At 41.7% G+C, this 20347-nt stretch overlaps 1 protein-coding gene across 6 annotated transcripts in view; it reads left to right on the forward strand.

Annotated features, from left to right (window-relative positions):
* The window catches only part of LOC147021607 (electroneutral sodium bicarbonate exchanger 1-like), a 265236-nt gene that overhangs the window by 223394 nt on the left and 21495 nt on the right, over positions 1-20347 (forward strand). For all 6 annotated transcript variants that reach the window (XM_085891723.1, XM_085891721.1, XM_085891722.1 and 3 more), the window contains 4 exons: positions 5508-5759; positions 10176-10244; positions 10500-10673; positions 17724-17864. In XM_085891723.1, coding sequence (XP_085747849.1) covers positions 5508-5759; positions 10176-10244; positions 10500-10673; positions 17724-17864 — 636 coding nt within the window. The remainder of the gene's footprint in view (positions 1-5507; positions 5760-10175; positions 10245-10499; positions 10674-17723; positions 17865-20347) is intronic.

The following is a 20347-nucleotide window of genomic DNA, read 5'->3' on the forward strand; positions in this document are numbered from 1 at the left end:
GAAGTTGGCCATGAAAGAGAGTGTCCCACGTTTTGCTCAACCATCTCTACCATACGCAACATTGAACGTGTGCTCGAGTCACCTTGTAAAATTTGCAACATGCTCATCTTCTACTTGTGAGGTATTGTGCAGCAAAAGTGTTACTACCTGAATTGAGCACCATGTGGAGTAAGCTATGGCAAGAGAGTACATCTTCATGCTCTCACTGTCAATCAGACTCCATTGTTGTACAGCCTGTCCTCTCAAGTCCCATGTTGTTTGAAACCTGCAAAAGAAGTCCACTCGTTCCATGTGGCAGCTCTCTCCAGGGAAGAAAGCCAGTTGTCCAAATGAATTTCCTGATCTTCTTTCGTTTATGGGTCTAAAGGTGGCAACTCCCCACGCCAAAAATTATGCTAGCTGTATGATGATCCAATGATGCCAAAAAACATGTAATGCTCTACAGGGTCATACTGACTTGGAGAGCTGAGGAATGTGGCTGTGTTCAACTGGCGTCAAAGTTCTTCTATCTCTGCATTGTTTTCTGCCATTATGCTCTCGTACTTAAGTCGGCATTCACAGTTAGTGCATCACATCTTCCTGAAACAGTTTTTTTCATCCATTACCTTGTTTCAATACACTCACCTCTATCATGGGGGTTTCATTTCATTGAGTAACCTCCTCTAGGGCTGCCTGCAAGATCTCAACTTCTGACTCTGTCTGGCTCCTCTTACTCTGAGCTCTTCTCATTTAGTGGCTCACCACATGACTTGTTGGGCTCTCTCTCCTCAGTGGGGACATGAAGAAATTCATCCTCCTCATCCTCCAATGTGAAACGTGTCCCAGGACTCCCATTGTCCATGATGACTTGCATATTGCAGGTCTCTGTTTCCTACTAACAACTTACCATCTATCATCTGCCGAATATCATTGCTGGATGGAGTAGTGGGTAACTTGAGAACCCATACTAATCACTCCAACTGCCCTCTCCTCAGTCGCCTCAAACTAAGCGACAGTCTGACGGGCGGTCCAAGATCACCACTTTCACACTCTTCACTTGACTTGGCCTCACCGACTCTTTCCATCTCCTTACCTCTCCAGCAGCCTGTTCCCATCTTTTACTCTGTAGGAACATTGCTTCATGTGGAGTACCCATTCTCAGGCCCTCTAGTCCCACACAGATACCGCATGTCATGTCTATCGCCACAGACGAAAGGCCTGGTGGTATCTCCTAAGGCCGAACTCTGCGCGAATGATGCTCTCTTGTCAATCATCATCTCAATTGTTACCATCCATCCATCTAGTATGAAATATAATGGCTTGTAGGGATAATGATGAGATTGATTTTTGCCGGATCTTGGTGAGACCTCCACTGAAATTGGCTTTTATTTACTCTCAATAAAATAAATCCAAACAAATCCAACTTTAGTTGAAGGATCTTCATCTTTGTTTTCTCCCCCTTTCCCACACAGTACTGAGGGGCTTTCCTCTTTTATCCATCATTGATTCGTCTTTATTCAGTGTTACCTCATATATAACATAGTTTTTAAAGCCTGTATCCAACTGAAGCGAAACTTTGGCAATGCAGACCATAGATGTAAAAAGAATGGAAAGAATAGAGATGATAATGATACAATTCATCCATCCAGTAGGACCATACTCTGTGCAGGGAGTTGGTGCTGCCTAAGCAGTCTCCTTGGCTATTGGGCACAATCCTGGACACCACTCCAACACAGGATACCAGCAAGTTGGTGCTCATTTTGCCAACCTCAGAAGGATGGCAGGCAGAGTCAACCCCACCTGGTATTAATTAAACAGCCAAGTGGGATTTGAACTCAGGATCCTAGGATCCCAAGCCCACCACCCTAATCATTAAGCCAACACCAGGCATAATGATGCAATGGATGAATGGATTGTTTCTGACAAATAATTCTGAGCTCAGAAATCAGGAAGAGATTTAAAATCAATACTTGTGAAGAAGAACTGAGAAAGAGAAGACTTGTTTGGTATAGTCATGTGCAATAAAGATCAGTCGATGAAGCTCTAAATAAGGTAATAAAGCTCGTGGTAGAAGGAATATATCTAAGAAGAAATCATAAAGAGAAAGAGATTGAAAATGTCAAGAAAGATATGGAATGTTTGGGTTTGTACGAAATCAAATAACTGACCAAATACAGCACTGGAGTATCAGGAGGAATAAACAGACAAAGATGGAATCATCAGGAGGACCCTGGATAGGATTCAGGTTTCTACTGCTAACTACCCTCAAACCCATCCAGGCACAGCCAAGTGAACCTTACAAAAACTATTTGCAAGGCTCATCCTTCTATAGACAAAGAAAAAGAAAGAAAGAGAGATGGAGGACAGAAAAATACACACTCACACCAGCAGAAAACACCCATACTACATACCAACCATACACCAACAAAATGCACCCCCCCTCCCCTCCCACACTCACACCAGAAATACCTTACCACTTCTTACCTTGCCTCCACAGAATGTACAAAGGAATTCACCAGCACACACATCATCAATACACAGACCCTCTATTTATAATGAAAATCCATTTTCAGTCAGCACCAATGACACACTTTCGGTTTATTTAATTGATTAACTTTAAAATTACCAATTATTTCACACAACTTCCAATACTACAGGAACCTGTTTACACGAAAACCAACCAAGCTTAAACAAGAGATTACAATAACATCTAAAAACATTCTCACATGACCTAATCACACTCAGCGCAATAACCCCTCTCCAACGTAATGGAATACATCTTATTAGCATGAACCACAAAATCATCCTGAACAGAACATATTCTAGCAAATCTAATAAGCTGAGATGAAAACACATTGAAGCTTATCTTAACTGGTACAGAAATCTTAACCAGTACATTACTAGACGGAAATCTTAACTGGAACATTACTAAACGGAAAAGTATGCAAGACAACAGGAAAACTAAAATAGTCAACTTTATGATACACATTTCGACGAAAACAATTATTTCCATCTCAAACGCATCCAGATATGGCACTACACGATTATCATTACTACTCTTATCTGCTATTAGGCTTTCTGGACAAATCCTATGAATCAGCTTATCAAAAACTGATAAATTAATCACACAAATATCATCAATATAACGACATGTAGAAGATAACATTTTAGCAAAACCTTACTTCTCCTTCATCAACTGCTGCACAAATGAAAACACAATAAACAAGGAAAATATCCACTAATAGGGGGCCACAGTTCCCTCCCATTGGAATTAAACAGCCAAGTGGGATTTGAACTCAGGATCCTAGGATCCCAAGCCCACCACCCTAATCCCTAAACCACCCATGAGTGGAATGCATTTTATTTGTTCAAATATTTTCCCACCAAAAGATACAAAAGTGTTAACCAAAATAAAATTAACATCTTGAAATTTTTGTTGATCAAAATAATTAAAACCCAGATTTTTTTTCGTGGAAAAGAATGACCTATCAAACCGGACACATAAAAATGTATTATAAGAACCAAAAACTTTATCAATAACACTGAAGAGTGGATCCTTAACCAGTGCTAAATCCAAATTTGTATACAAGGGAGAAAAATCAAAAACATCAACAGATTTAATATTGAGGAATCTAATCCTATCTACGAACTCTAAAGTGGAACTAATACTCCAGAAAGTGAAAACACATAATTCTTACTAATTGCTAAACAATATTTCCAAAATTGTTCCTGAACCACTCGTAAACCTGAGTTAACCATAACTGACGATTGTTTCAAAGTGCATTGCCTAGCTCCCACTATAAACCAAAACTTATGAGTTTTTGTGAAGCTAAGAGATCCAGAGAAAATCCGGAATACATAAATTTACCTCTTTACATTTAATGTTAAAATTATTACTCTAAACTTCCTGATGCTCAGCTATAATGTTAGTTGGGATGTCTGTCATTGCCTTATTAATACACATCGTCATACTCATGTTCTACTCAACCCCCCCCCCCCCCCAAAAAAAAAAAATCTGAAAATTCCAAAATATTTATTTTTCCATGACTACAAATATGTATGAGTCCACCCATCCCTGGTTTCTGCTGTCTTATATTCACTCATGGTTTGTTCATTGTTTGTTAAACTTGTTCAGCTTTCCAATGTACTCATTGACTCAGAGAGGAAAGCAAGAGAGGTGATTTTGTCTTGGAGCACAGAGGTCTTTGTCGTTTTATCATTATTCGAGCAAAGCATTCACACGCGTGGGAAGAAGGGAAGTTAGAAGGCTTGCCAGCTGAACATTAAGTCTTTGTTGATACTTTCATAGCTTTTGTGTTATCAGATTTTTAAAAATCTTATCACCATTCTTACCGGTGCACTCTAATGCTTGCTAAGCAGGAAGACCACTGATAGCCAGCTGGTTTCAGGAGGCATTGTGTTCTGTTCGGAAGTGCATGGTTGGCATGCCAATGTGCCAAACATTGTTTACTTTCCTCATTGATATTTCCAAGAAGAAATGTTGACCATTTCTCTTGATCCGACTTAATGCTTATGAGATTTACATGGCAAAAGTTATCATACCTTTTCAACACAACTTAATTTTCCCTTCATCTCTCCCAACTGCATGAGTTGGATGTGCCCATCCAGTCACTCTACATTGTTATAATTCCCAAATATATTCTAGAGGCTCATTCTTTTGCTCCCATTTTCTCCCTTTCCAGAATCATATTCCTGAATCCATTAAGTATTGCCTGCCTTTCCAGTCTTTTTAGGTTGTAACCCACTGTCATTTCTTGGCATCTCCCTTGCCAATTAATGATCTATTTCTTGTTCTCATTGACCTTTACCCTCATACATGAAAAAGACAGCAGCAAGTTGTTAGTCTTAATCTGTATCCAATTCTTCATTCTCTCTCTCTCTCTCTCTCTCGCTCTCTCTCTCTCTCTCTCTCTCTCTCTCTCTCTCTCTCTCTCTCTCTCTCTCTCTCTCTCTCTCTCTCTCTATGTCTCTATGTCTCTATGTCTCTATGTCTCTATGTCTCTCTCGCTCTCTCGCTCTCTCGCTCTCTCTCTCTCTCTCTCTCTCTCTCTCTCTCTCTCTCTGTCTCACTCTCTCTCTCTCTCTTTCTCTCTCTCTCTGTCTCTCTCTCTCTCTCTCTCTCTCTCTCTCTCTCTCTCTCTCTCTCTCTCTCTCTCTCTCTCTCTCTCTCTCTCTCTCTCTCTCTCTCTCTCTCTCTCTCTCTCTCTCTCTCTCTCTCTCTCTCTGTCTCTCTCTCTCTCTCTCTCTCTCTCTCTCTCTCTCTCTCTCTCTCTCTCTCTCTCTCTCTCTCTCTCTCTCTCTCTCTCCTCTCTCTCCTCTCTCTCCTTCATTGTTGGCTTGTTGCTCATTGTTCTCTTCCCCAAACATGAGCTTTATCCTCTTCTTTTTTAAACATTATGTCAATGTTACAATATTATGTTATAAGACAGAATAATGCACCTTGTTAAGTTCCACTGAGGTTGCTCTTATGTCTTCCTCAAACCCCCAATATTCCTTTTCTTGAGCAGAAGGGTTGTGGCTACCACCTGGACCTGCTATGGGTGGCTATCATGCTGGGGATCTGTTCAATAATGGGTCTGCCTTGGTTTGTAGCTGCCACTGTGCTATCCATCTCACATGTGAACAGCCTCAAGTTGGAGTCGGAATGTTCAGCACCAGGAGAACAACCCAAGTTTTTGGGTATCCGGGAGCAGCGCTTCACCGGATTCATGATATTCTTGTTGATGGGCTTCTCTGTGTTCATGACAAGCATCCTGCAGGTACGTATGATGCAATGGGAAACTACCGCTTGTCCTTGAGTCGATTTTGCTCAACATCTCACAGAACTCGAATTCTCTATGTTGCAGTGAAAGCCTCGTTATATGCACAGCTTGGAGTTTCTATGCATAAGTATTGAAGGAGTTGAGTTGTGTCATCATCACGCTGCTTTCAGGAGACATTACCACTTTGTCAGCACTAAATGATAAAGCTAAAGCTACAGATGTATCCTGATTTTTGTTTAAGGTCTTTCTTTATCTCTGCTACTACTTCTTTGATGGTCTCAGAAATTCTCATCTGCTTGTGGAGTTTTTTTGTGGGTCATCTACTTGTGGACCGGAGAAAGTTTTTGGTTCAAGTCTTTCAATAACCTGTGGGCCAGACCTGAAATTTGACTGAAGTTTTAATCTTTGAAACATTTATTATCATATGGCAGCTTTCACTGCTTTGCATGACATTTCACAATCAAGTATACATGTATAAAATATACAAAGTGCATATGGACATTTACTGTATGTAAATCAAAAAATGAATTGCATTTAACATCTAATCATAAAATATATAAAAGAAATACAGCTTTCACGAAGCTTCAACAAAACATTTTGTATAACACACATCATTTCCCTTCTGCCCTCACATATTTATTAAGACCTCTTGAGGAAGTTTCGTCACTCAAATTCCTGGGTCTCACTCTCAGCCATGATCTCTTTTGGGGAAACCACATTTCTTAGTTGGCCTCCAAAGCCAGTCACTGACTTGGCATCCTTAATCATGCAAAGTCTTTCCTTGGCCAATCTGAACTTTTGACAACCTATGAGGGCTCCATTCGCAGCCTCATGGAGTACTGCTCTCCCCTTTTGGCTGTTATCCCTGCCATACACTTCCATCCTCCACTGCAACAATCCCAAAATAGGCAGGGCTTTTCCTCAAAAACCACCAAAAACAAATACAAGTACAACATTACTTTATGAAGGTAAGCCAGGAGAGGTGTTAAGTTGGTGGGAATATGGAACTTATTCAGGGTGTCAGCAATAACTCCTCTGCCCTTTGAGAAAGACATGGTGGGACCTTGAATATCCACCAACTAATCCTAGCAGATGTGACACCCAGCTTAATGTCAATCTGAGGGGATGGGCACGCACTTTGTGATGCAATGTGCTGCCTGTCCATCCATCCATTCCATTGGGACCATACTCTGTGCAGAGCGTTGGTGCTGCTTAAGCAGTCTCTTTGGATACTGGGCACAATCCTGGACGGGTCGCCACTCCGACACAGTACACCAGCATGCTGGCACTCATTTTGCCGACCTCGGAAGGATGACAGGTCGAGTTAACCCCACCTGGTATTAATTCAACAGCTGAGTGGGGTTTGAACTCAGGACCCTCGGCCCACCACCCTAACCATTAAGCCAACACCAGGCATATTAAGTGCTGCCTGTGAAGCACCAATATGGCAGTTTATGGTTGGTGCGGAGAATCAAATTCAGACCATCCTTTCAGACTTTAAGGTTCATGGTCCTTGTCTGTGAGTAATCACTTGTTCCAGGTCAATTTGTTTCATGCTTCATGATTGAGGGTTTCAAGTTCACATGAAATCTTGTTTTCTCAACTTTTGTGCATATTTGATGCAAGTGTGATGTCAACACTAACTTGGGCAGCAAATCTAATAACTATAGCTTCTGATATATTTTTCCCAACGTTAGCTATGAACTGTTTGGTAACAATGAGTTTTTGGGTTCACATGAGGCATTTTCATGCCTTTGCTCTTTGCTGAATGTTACATTTATTGCTCGGGACCCCCAAACTCCAGATCGTTTGTGATGCTATGGGATTTATCACCTGATTAGACTTTATATTCCCAAAAGTATCGGGATAACATACCCAAACTAAAAATAAGCCTTCCCAATATTTTTGACACCACAATTCGGTGTATATTTTGTTGTAGCATTTTGCACAACGCTGCACTTGATGCAATATTATGGTGAGGGTCCTTAAATTTACAAGCATTAGTGAAGAATGCATCCCAACAGATGGGTTAATTACTCAGAATTAGGATAATTCCTGCAGAGTTGGCACATTTTGATATGACATAATACCCAGACTCACTGAGAATGGTGCTATGCCATAATATTGTTACGTTCAATGGTGCAAGGGAGGAGGGGGAGGACAGTTATTAGAATTAAAGTATAAACCTCTGTTTACATTTGCAATGAGGACCAAGCATTTCTTCCCTGCATTAAGGACTTGTGTATAGGCTATAGGTCGTCCTATTTGTTTGTGCACCACTGGAAGATGGTGCTGTGACCTTAAGTGCCTGGGACAGGGTAAGGTGTCTTGTCTTTGTTCTTCCTGTTTTGTTTTTTTATATGTTGAAGGCTTCAGGCACGGACTAAATAGTCTTCATCGAGGCCAAGCCTGAATAAAAGAACTGGGCAGGGGCCGTAAGGAGAAAATAGCCTGCCCCTCCCGACATGAGTGCCCCGGATAGCTCGTAAGAAAGGCGACATGCTGTTGCACTGCACTGCTGGAATTAATGGTGAAAATTGGTCAGCATCAATGCCGTCTGATTGGCCAAGGCACATTGCTCGGCCAATGGTTGGCAGGTGATTGGTGAGAGGGCTCAGAAAGCAAGGCTTGAGTGGTCATGTGAAGTGGAGGAGAAGGGATGAGGGACTGTGGAAGAGAGGATAGAGAAGAAAAGAGGAGATGCAGGTGTTTGTGATGCTCTCAGCAGGGCTGAACATACGTCTTCCTCTCGTGAAAGCTGTTGCTCCTGCCTTTGACCTGAAACATTTTTCCGACCCTGCTGTTTGTGGGGTAGCGGGGCAACATTTGGTCATGACTTGCAAGGTACTAAATGAACAGGAAAGGAAGAGAGACATAGAGAGTCAAAGATGTCTTGGTATCTTGTCTTCTTTCAGAGAGAGAGAGAGAGAGTAAGAGGAAAGGAAACACTGGAATCAGCAAATGAAAGGGTTTGGTTCAGAAGGATTAATTGGGGTAATAAAGATAATGGGTCAGAATGTGGGATGACATGGGGTAGCAGTGGCACTGCCTGATTGAAGCCCTGGAGAGAAGAGTGAGACAGAACATTATCTGGAAAGTGATCCCCTAGACTGGGAAAGTGAAGAATAAATGAGTTGAGATGTGCAGTCAGCCTGGATTTTCGAAATTTAACCATGAAGGGGTTACTCGAAGAACACTGCATCCTGGAGTTGCTGATGAGGTTTGGAGGACTGAGAGAATGGAGGGAGCAATGTCGTATAATTAACTGTAGGAAACGGACACCACTGACCTGCCTGCAGTGTTGGAGAAACATACCTTGTGCCGAGGCCTCATCCCTGGAGATTGCAATAATTTTGAGAGCTTTCAATTGCATATAATCCAGGAGAGACAGAAGCAGACGTAATGTTGGGGCACCAGCCCATAGTGGAGAGCAGTACTCCTTTGAGCTATGGACAAAGGCCTTATGGACTGTGAGTAGCTTTGATTTTCAATGGAAAAACTTGGATTGACAGGGGATGTCCAATCTGCAGCTAGCTTTGGAGGACAGCTTTTCTACAGAATGTAGTTGGCCCAGGACAGATCATGGCTGATAATGAGGCATATAAGTTCAAGAGAATGAACATCTTCCAGTGGTTGACTGAGGAAATATATATAGGTAGATTCATTTGATGATCATTGCGAAGTGATAGAGTGAAGCTTTGGGATTTTCCAAGATTGAAGGACATGTTCCATTTCTAAGATCAAAGTCTAATCATTTCGAGATCAGCAGAGAGATACAGTTGCGGTCTGTCTCGCAAAGGAATGGGGTGCTGTACAACACAATGTGAAGTCATCCGCTAAAAGGAAGAGAGGGTTTTCTAAAGCATCGGAGAGGTCATTAATATTGATGAGGAACAAGACCGGGCCCAAAACTGCCTTGGTGGAACTAATTGGATAAATGAGTGTGCCATCCCTTGGATGAACATTAACCTCGGGACTCTTCAACTGCCGCGTGCATAGTTGTGGACTTTGAAGATCCCACAGCATCTTTTGGCAAAGAGAAGGCGAGCTTTTACCGGCACTAACTAAAATGCAAGTACAGTACTTGTGAATTGTGTGTAGCAAGTGGTTGCTTTGATTTATTGATTGGTCTTGTCTTCTTTTATAGCCATTGTCATCAGGTTTCACTGCTCATTAACTTATGGAGTGTGGTTATGGTGTGGGCAGCAGCTCCTCCACTGTAACCACATTCACCCACCCCGCGTATTTGCATTTTATAGGTATATGGCAATCGTCGGCTAAAAAGGGGAACCATTATTATTATATTTTTGAATCATAGTGTTGCTTCTAAAAACTACCCTTGCCATAATATTTTAAGCTTTTTTGTTTGTACATATTTCTTCAAAATGATCATGCAATTGCTTTTCTCTTCAGTTTATTCCCATGCCAGTGCTTTATGCTGTCTTCTTGTACATGGGTGTTTCTTCTTTGAAAGGCATTCAGGTGAGAGTTTATAAATTAAACTTGGAATCCGACTGGATGTTTGAATGGAAATAAGAGCTGGGTGGAAGGGAGCATTTTTGTTTTCAATTAAAATTTGAATCAGACTGGATGTGTGAACACACAGTATTGTTTCCATGAAGGTTCCAGTTTCAAAACGTTCCAGGTTAATTATGTCAAATAACGTTTTGCAGTGAGCTGATGTGAATTTGGCGTTTGTGGATATGAAATCAACAATTTTTCTTTTCTGACATGCAGTTTTACGATCGCATCAAGCTGTTTGGCATGCCAGCAAAGCACCAGCCTGATTTCATTTACCTGCGCCACGTGCCCTTACGCAAGGTGCATTTGTTCACGTTCATCCAACTTTCCTGCCTTGTTATTCTGTGGATAATCAAAACGACTCGTGCAGCCATCGTCTTCCCAATGATGGTCAGTACTGCATTCACTGTTATTTGATTTCGATTTTTCCACTTTCCTTTGTTTTTCACAGCAGGATAATTGTATCAAGATCAATGCATTTTGAATGAATTGAGTTTAATATGTTTACCAGTACAGATCAATAATGGTGCACTTTCCCTGGCCAACCCCATCAGAATGTGGGAATAATTGTGGCTGTGAAAGAACAACAACAATATTTAGAAGGAGCGCAACATGCTTGATGAAAATTCAAACCCAGGATAATGTCATAGCGAGGTGTTTTTAATCGTGAGGTGTTTAAGTGAGGTGCCATCAGAGGTGTGTATTGTGCCGATCCATATATGTGTATATGTGTATATATATATATATATATATATATATATATATATATATATATATATATATATATATATATATATACATATATATACATGTATGTTTTTAAATGTATGTATATATGTATATGTATGTGTATATATGTTGGGTGGTCGCGAGACTACCCTTATTCTCAGTTTTTCCTTCTGTCTGTATGTTTGAATGTTTGTTTGTATGTAATGAATAGCTCTAGAGGCCAGAGGAGTCAACCGATTTTAATGAAACTTGACAGGTAAGTTCATACCAGGATCTAGTTGTATGCTTTTGAGCACCGTTGCTATGGACGTCACCATTGCCTTGCAACAGGACTTTGAAATTTTTGAAAAATCCCCAAAAAATTATTTTTTCGAAAATCAAAAATCGGCTTCCAGGCTTTTATGCGCACTATAATTATCAACCTCTTTGTCAAAAATTTTCAGCCTGATCCATCAAAAACTGAATGACGAGTCTGCAATTATGTAGCAAACACCCATGTCGCCTACCGGTTTGTATGTATATGTATGTGTATATATGTATAAGTATGTTTTTAAATGTGTATATGTATATGTATATATACATATATATATATATATATATATATATATATATATATATATATATATATATATATATATATATATATATATATATATATTGGGTGGCCGCTAGACAACCCTTAGTCTCAGGTTTTCCGTCTGTCCGTATGTCTGTTGGGTGGTCGCTAGAGTACCCTCATTTTCACTTTTTCCGTCTGTCTGAATGTATGTCTGTGTGTTTGTTTGTAATGGACAGCTCTGGAGGCCAGAGGAGTCAACCGATTTTGACGAAACTTGACAGGTAGGTTCATACCAGGATCTAGTTCTATGCTTTGAGTACCGTTGCAATGGACACCACTGTTGCCGAGCAACAGGACTTTGAAATATTTGAAAAATCATAAAAAAATATTTTTTAGAACATCAAAAATCTGCTTCCAGGATTTTATGCGCACTATAATTAACCTCTTTGTCAAACATTTTCAGCCAGATCTATCAAAAACTGTATGACTAGTATGCAATTATGTAGCGACCACCCATGTCGCCTTCCGGCTTGTCTGTTTGTTTGTATGTAATGGACAGCTCTGGAGGCCAGAGGAGTCAACCGATTTTGATGAAACTTGACTGGTAGGTTCATACCAGGATCTAGTTGTTTGCTTTTGAGCACCGTTGCTATGGACGCCACTGTTGCCATGCAACGGGACCTTGAATTTTTTGAAAAAAATCCGAAAAAAATTTTTTTTCGAAAATCAAAAACCGGCTTCCGCGCTTTTATGTGCACTATATAATCAACCTTTTTGTCAAAAATTTTCACCCGATCCGTCAAAAACTGTATGACTAGTATACAATTATATTACTATATGCTTTCATCCCAATGTTCGCGTTGGGATTCCCAAACATAGGGTTAGGGAATCGAACACAAATGATGAATGGACAGTTGCTCATCATGTTCCTATATGGAACAACGAACGGCAAAAATGCCATCTGATGTGTTCTCTTATCTACATATTTCAAATTCGCCTTAGTCTAGCGACCACCCATGTCGCCTCCCAGCTTGTGTGTATATATACATATATATATATATATATATATATATATATATATATATATATATATATATATATATATATATATACATATGTATATATCTCTCTATCGAGTGCAGCCTGTGGCTGCTGGTTGCATCATTGGTTGGGATGCGGCTATGCCGCTGATGCAGTGTCCGCCTTACCAGTACAATGGTGCTCATTTTGCCAACCTGAGAAGGATGACAGGCTGAGTCAACCTCCTGGTGTATTTAATTCAGCGGCCAACAGGGCTTGAACTCAGGACCCGAGGATCCCAAGCCGCCACCCTCACCACTAAGCCAACACCAGGCTTATGTGTGTATATATATATATATATATATATATATATATATATATATATATATATATATATATATATATATATATATATACATACATATATATATGCATACATACATAGATACATGCATAGATATATATATATATATATATATATATATATATATATATATATATATATATATATATATATATATATATATATATATATAAATATATATATATATATATATAGGATGATGTGGTGACACCGGGATGACAGCTGGGTCAGGATTCAAACCCAGGCTAGAAAGCTTTGAGGAGAGTGTGCATCGCTGGAGGCTGTCCTGCCAGGCAGCCCCCCCCCCCATACCACCCTGCCCCTCGCATTCTAATATTATCATTTTGCCATTATCTTATCATTGGAGAGAATTGACTGATTAATTTGTGGTTAGAATAATTTGATGAAAAATATAACTTGGATCATGTGGAGGCTGGAGTAGAGATTGGAGGAAGATGTATCAACAGCCTAAGGTATGCTGATGATACCTCTCTGTTGGCAGAAAGTAAAAACGACTCGATGAAACTACTGCAGACAATGAAAAAGGAGAGTGAAAGGCTGGTCTTTATTAAAATCTTGTCAACTAAGAAGATTGGTGTGTTCCATTACTAGTCAACTTCTAGAGCACTCACCAAATGGCTCGCATGGTTTTAAGCACTTAAGAAAGCATTCCAGCATAATGGTTGATAAGGAACGGCTGGCTTGGCAAGCCTTAGCAAGTTGATTGGTAATGGAACACACCCCCAATGGATTGGGGTCAAGGCTGCAACCAAGCCGTCTCTGCCAGAGATTCTGAAAGCAGTGCAGGATAGGGATGTTGGAGACATCTGATCATGAATGTCACCAGAAATCGGCCACGACGTCATGGAACTGGATAACTGGTTATAGTAATACTGATAGGTGTGTGGACCAGTGACTGTTAGCCGATACACTACCCATCCGTAAGCTTATCAAATTTTCTCCAAATTCCCATCAGGTGAGTATTAAACAATGCGAACGAACCTTCGGAATATGGTTATGTATCAAATAAAGGTCACAATTGGGCAGTAAGGATGTCGGTGGCAATATCACACTTGAAACCATGGCCGGGAGAAATCACACATGTGGCCTCAAGATAGGTTATAAACAATTCACACTTTTACAGTCCACATATAATCTGATCATGACTCGAAAAATCGAACAGGGGATGGGATTCACCCATTCATGCGTGAAGACTCATGTAAGCAGCTTTGTTGGCTCAAGATCATTGCCGCTTAACAAGAGGACTAGCAAGGTAAGACTGCTCTGATCGATTCACCTGAAGGGAATGCAATAAGTGTAGAATGCCTTTATCACGTCGAGTTTGCTCCAAACTTCTTCCAGTTTTATCGCGACTGTTTAAAAATGTGACTGTACGTCGGACAGAATTGACTGAAACGTTTGTGGTTATAATAATTTTTACATCAGGAAAGTGTTCCCCATGAAAGCCATGATAATCTATTATCACCTCAACATGGAGTCCCTGCAAGGCACAACCCCCCCCCCCCACCCCACCCCACCCCCTATAGAGAAGGAGGAAAGGTAAATCACTGCAACCTCGTGTGATCCTTAGTCCCCGTCAAGTTTGGTTGCGATTGGATAAGTAGCGACCGAATGTATCGCAGTTAAAAAAAAAACAGTCAGACAGACAAACAGGTGCCAAATTGCATATTTTAATAACATGTCACTGGAAATGGTATAATGTGTCTGCTGAGAACAAATAACAGTACCGTCCACCGAACAGTGATGACTCCATCTACACCTCACTATCCGAAAACATGGACCATCTTCTATCTTCTCATCCAAACTCTCTCTTCCTCTTATGTGGTGACTTCAATTGTCATTACGCCAGTTGGCGAGGTGTGGGTACCTCTCTCACCTGTCATGGCACCTCAGCAAAAGCTTTCTGCGACTCATTGGGACTGACTCAATCGGTCAACTTCCCGACCCGGATCTCAACCAATGGTACTCCATCTCTTCTGGATCTGATTTTGACAAATTTCCCTGACAATATCTGCTGCTCTTCCTTCGCTCCAATTGGTTCTTCTGACCACGTCCTTGTCAAAGTGGACATCTCTCTGGCTGTTATCAGAGAACCACCTCACCGCCGTCGAGTCTGGCATTTCACTCAAGCCGACTGGCAGGGTCTCCGAGCAGCCATCAAACTTACAGACTGGTCTCCTATCACTACTTTCTCAAACATCAACTCATCCTGGGAATTCTTTCAAAGAAACTTGCTCTCCCTCATGCACAGATTTATCCCCTCTCATGTTCAGTTGTCTTACCCTTCCTCCCGCCCTTGGTTTACTGAAGCTTGTGGCGAGGCAGTTGTCCTGAAACAACTTGCCTTTGCCTCATGGAAAGCAAACCCAACTGAGGGCAATCTCAGTTCTTTCCACAAAGCTCGGAACAAGTGTGTATCTACCCTCAGGAGAGCCAGAAAACAACATCTTTCTCATCTCAAGTCTGAACTCTCAAACCTCCCTCCCTCCTCAAAATCCTGGTGGCGTTTAATCAAATCTGTTTCTGGTGTATGTTCCCCCTCCATCCCCTCCCTTACCTCAAATGGCCGCACTGCTGATTCCACACGTGATAAAGCTGAATGTCTAAACTCGGTGTTTGCAGCTAAATCTTGTGTCCTAAACCCATCACTATCTCTACCCACTTTACCCAGTCGCACCCAACTGTCCCTGGACTCTGTGTCCTTTTCTCCTAACAAGGTGGAGAGCTTGCTTTCAAACCTCGAGTCAGATTCTGCAACCGGTCCAGACGCCATCAGCCCACGTGTCCTCAAAGCCTGCTCTTCTGCTCTTGCTCACCCTCTCTCTGTTCTATTCACCCTCTCATTTGCCCAAGGTCATCTGCCATCTGCTTGGAAATCTGCTAACATCACTGCCCTGCATAAAAAAGGTGCAAAAACAGATCTCTATAACTACAGACCAATCAGCCTTCTCCCAATCATCAGCAAGGTGATGGAATCCATCATCGCCTCAGATATGAAATCCTTCCTCTTCTCCAATGGCTTGATTTCCAATCATCAATTTGGTTTCAGACCAGGTCACTCTACCCTGGATATGCTGCTTCTGCTCACCCATCAATGAATGGAGGTCCTCAATGCCAGACAGGAAATCCGAGCCGTATCCCTGGACATATCACGTACTTTTGACACAGTCTGGCACCCTGCACTACTCACCAAACTCTCTTCCCATGGTATTCAAGGCCATCTCCACTCATGGCTCACAGACTTCCTCTCCTGTCGCAGTCAACGTGTGGCCCTAAATGGAGTTCTTTCATCCCCTCTTCCTGTGCAGGCTGGAGTTCCTCAAGGTAGCGTTCCGGGCCCTGTTCTTTTTCTGGTTTTCATCAATGATCTCTCGGACTCTCTGGAAAATCCTCTATTTCTCTTTGCCGACGACTCCACCCTCTGCCGTACCATCTGTCATCCCTCAGACCGGCAAGCAGCAGCTTCTTCGCTCACTGGAGATCTGGATAAAATCACAAACTGGTCCAACACGTGGAACATGTCTTTCAATCCAGACAAATATCACACTCTCACTATGTCTCTTCGAAAGGACCATTTACAAAACCCCCATCCACTTTCTCAACAATCCTCTGGAAGAAGTCTTTTCTTTCAAGCTTCTAGGTCTCACTATCTGCTATGACCTTTCCTGGGAAAGTCACATTTCCAACCTCGCCTCAAAAGCCAGTCGCCGACTGGGAATCCTCCATCGTGCTAAGTCCTTCCTCGGCCCTCTTGAGCTCCTGACCACTTACAAAGCTTTTGTCCGTAGCCTGATGGAGTACTGCTCTCCCCTCTGGGCTGGTGCTCCTGCCTCCCACCTTTCTCGGCTTCACGCTGTCGAAACCAGGGCATTTAAGATCATCGGCATCTCCCGCAATGAAGCTGAGTCTTTGGGCCTCTCACTCAATCACCACAGGTTGGTCGGTGGTCTTTCTGTCTTCTACCGACTCCTCTCCAGCCTTGCCCCCCCTGCTCTCTCTGTGATTTGTCCCCACCACATTTCCACAGGGCGCTCAAGGTCCGCCAACAACCCCCTTCTGGTAAAACTACCAAAATCACGAATCACTGCTCATCTTCACTCTTTCATTCCTCTTTTTTCCCGCCTTTGGAATAAACTTCCTCACCCTATTCTTTCCCATTCTTCCCTCCAGGCTTTCAAAACAGCTGTTCACCACCACCTCTTATCTTCCCCCATCCAAATCCTCGATCTTTTTTACCCCCGATAATCCACCCAAGCCCACTTCCTTCAATTCCCCTGCTTTCCTTCCTGAAAGTCCCTGAAATGTCCATCTTCTCTTCGCCATGTTCCCCGTCCCATCCCCATCCCTCTCCCTTCCACAGTTCACCTAATGTGTCTGTTCCCCACTGTTTTGTCCCTTCCACTCCCGCCCCTCTTGTCTCATGCCTCCTTGCTGTGAGTTGTGTGTTAGCTTTCATACGAGCCTCGACCAAGGTATACAAAAAAAATATATATATATAAAACTGAAAGAGTATTGTTGGAATCATCATTGTCTGACACGGCTATCTGTCAAAAAAAAAAACCTGCTACTTTTATTGGTTTTGACAAGGTAGCCCAAACTGGCAAATGTGATCCATTGTTCACCATTTTCCTGCCCTGTATAACAGGAGATAATTTCGTCATCTTTCTTCTTTACCATTACGCATTAGGTTGTCATATCTGGTGTGACCTCGTGATTTTTGCTCAATGAATCATTTTTTGTCCACCAGGTTCTTGCACTACTGTTTGTACGTAAGATCCTGTATACATGCTTTTCCAAGAGGGAACTCAGCTGGCTTGATGATGTGATGCCCGAGAGTCGGAGGAAGAAGCTGGATGATGACTTGCGACAGAAGAAGCTGGATGATGAGGTTTGAGTGTTGTTTGGTCCATTTTATTGCCATGGTAACTGGAACAGTTCCTGCTTTGCTTGAATGCTTCCCTAATTGTTCATTAAAATATATAGGCACCTCGTATTTTTTTCCTGGACTTGTATGATGAATACAAAAAGTGTTGCCTCCTATTTTATTGGGTGAATGCTACATACTAAGTGCTGAATGAGCCAACAAGATAGATTGACAGTGTAAACATTGATGTTAAAATGGTATTTGAAGGATGATATCCGAAGATTTGTTGTGAAGCGAAAAGTAACGAGTGAGCATGCCCTATATTGGCTTTTGTAAAGCCAGAAAATGAAAGTAATACAAATAACTAGAATGGCACTCGGGAGAGCACATACCTCCGCCAGGCTGAACAGTTCACATTTTGTATCCCACTATAGGCTGGACCTGAACCAAAATCTAATCGGCTTGTACTTGTCATCTTCCCAACTCATCCACCAAGTTTTGTCGTCATCTGTCTGCAAACTTTTTGAAATATCATGCTGTATATCGTTTTTGGCTCCATCTTTCAATGTTGAAGAATCACTGAAATTTTTGTTCTTTTATTTCTCACATCCAGACTTAGATCTTCATCAAAATCTAATCAATTCGTCCGTATCACACACCCATCCTGTCCATCAAGTTTCGTCTGAATCCGTCTATAACATTTGGAGATATTGTGCTGTACTGTATGTATATTGTTTTTGGCGTCTGCTATATTCAGCGAGTTATATTCCATATTGAGCTATATTCAGTGAGCTATAGATTGTCAGCGTCTGCTATATTCCATATTGCGAGCATATATAAACATCTGATATAATCACCTTTTAATACACCTACTTTATTTAAAATCCACGACATGGCCATTTACCGAGTGGTGAGGAGGGCTTGAGTATGGTAAATTAATATTTTAACTTCATTTAGTTACCCTAATGTCTCTGTTCCCCAATACCGGGCGTAGTGGCGTGCGCCTGTAATCCGGCTACTCGGAGGCTTGGGTTGGAGGATCGCTTGAGGACGGGGGCTCTGCACTGGGCAGGGTGTAGAGCAGCCCGGAATCATGGCGAAACCCAAATCCTCATCCCTGTGTCGTAAGAGGCGACCAGGGTTGCGTCAGGAAGGGCATCCGGCGTAAAACCTGTGCCAAATCAGTATGCGGATCATAACGGATGATCCGCTGTGGCGACCCCTAACGGGAGCAGCCGAAAGATGAACAACAATGTCTCTGTTCCCCACTGTTTTGTCCTTCCCACTCATACGAGCCTCGACAAGGTATACAAAAACAAACAAAAAAACCCTGTAGATCTGCGTTGGATTTTTGTCGATAAAGTACGGATCTCTGAAAACATTTCAAAACTCGGATTTTTTTTTCTACTAATTGATATGCTGCCATGTTTAATTTTGGAATAAATTGTTTGTATGTTTTATACACACTTCATATTCACACATAATTATTGACTTGAAGTTGGATAACCTGTGTCTGTTTGTGAATCGATGTACATTGTTATTATTCATACAATCGAATTGAAACATTAAAAGTTTATCATTGAAAAAAGCTGGAATTGCTAGCTGGTAAAGCCAGCGTTTCTGCGAGCATCCACCCGTCTTGGTCACGGCAGATGTTAAAGTGAAGAAGGAGCTTGAGCATCACCACGTTACTTTGGCCGTTGGAAAGGTGAGTTGGTCTGTAGACCAATCCGGGCATCACTTGACGATTGCAGACACCGTGGAAGACGTGTTATAGCTTTGTCTCACATACGCAACAGATGAAATCGAAAACCGCCATTTTTGTTGAGAGATGGTGATTCAACTCTTTCCCAAATAGATTCCTTTACACCTTGAGCAGACCACTTGTTTTTTATCCATCTAAGATGACCACTTGATTGTTATCAAAGCTGTGACCATGCAGCTTCAAGTACCTATACACAGCAGACGGTTCCCCAACGCATTTCCACAACGGTTTCCCCACTGTACTTTTGATGGAGTGAAGGAGTTCACCGCCCCTGCACAGTAAATCCAGCATGAACGTATGAAAATCCACCATGTTGAGAAGCTTGCAAGAATACATGATGAATCCAGGTCTTTTTTGGAATCGAACCTGGGTGCCAAAAGTGGGTTAAATCGAGAGGGAGATTGTGATTTGTGGTTAAAAGTCTATCAAAAAAGAGGTTTCAGTGCTTTATTATCGGTCTTAATTATGCCATCACTTTCTGACAAGATTCCCATTTCAGAATACATACGTAGCTGTTACAGAGTCGGCAATTCACTTAGCAGAACTTAATGAGGTACAAGCGGAGGAGCTTCGTTACAATGTCAGCACTTCACTTTGTTATGCGAAGATACCGACGCTGAATATCTCAAAGGCAGAATGCTTGGCGGTACAGAGCCTCGCCAGTGATAAGAACATTGTTATCGTACCAGCGGACAAAGGCAGGTGTGTGGTCGTTTTGAATGAGGAGGACTTCCATGATAAA

Source organism: Eptatretus burgeri, chromosome 8 (assembly GCF_056783735.1).
Source record: "Eptatretus burgeri isolate ZD-2024b chromosome 8, Ebu_testis_v1, whole genome shotgun sequence".
NCBI classification, from domain to species: Eukaryota; Metazoa; Chordata; class Myxini; order Myxiniformes; family Myxinidae; genus Eptatretus; species Eptatretus burgeri.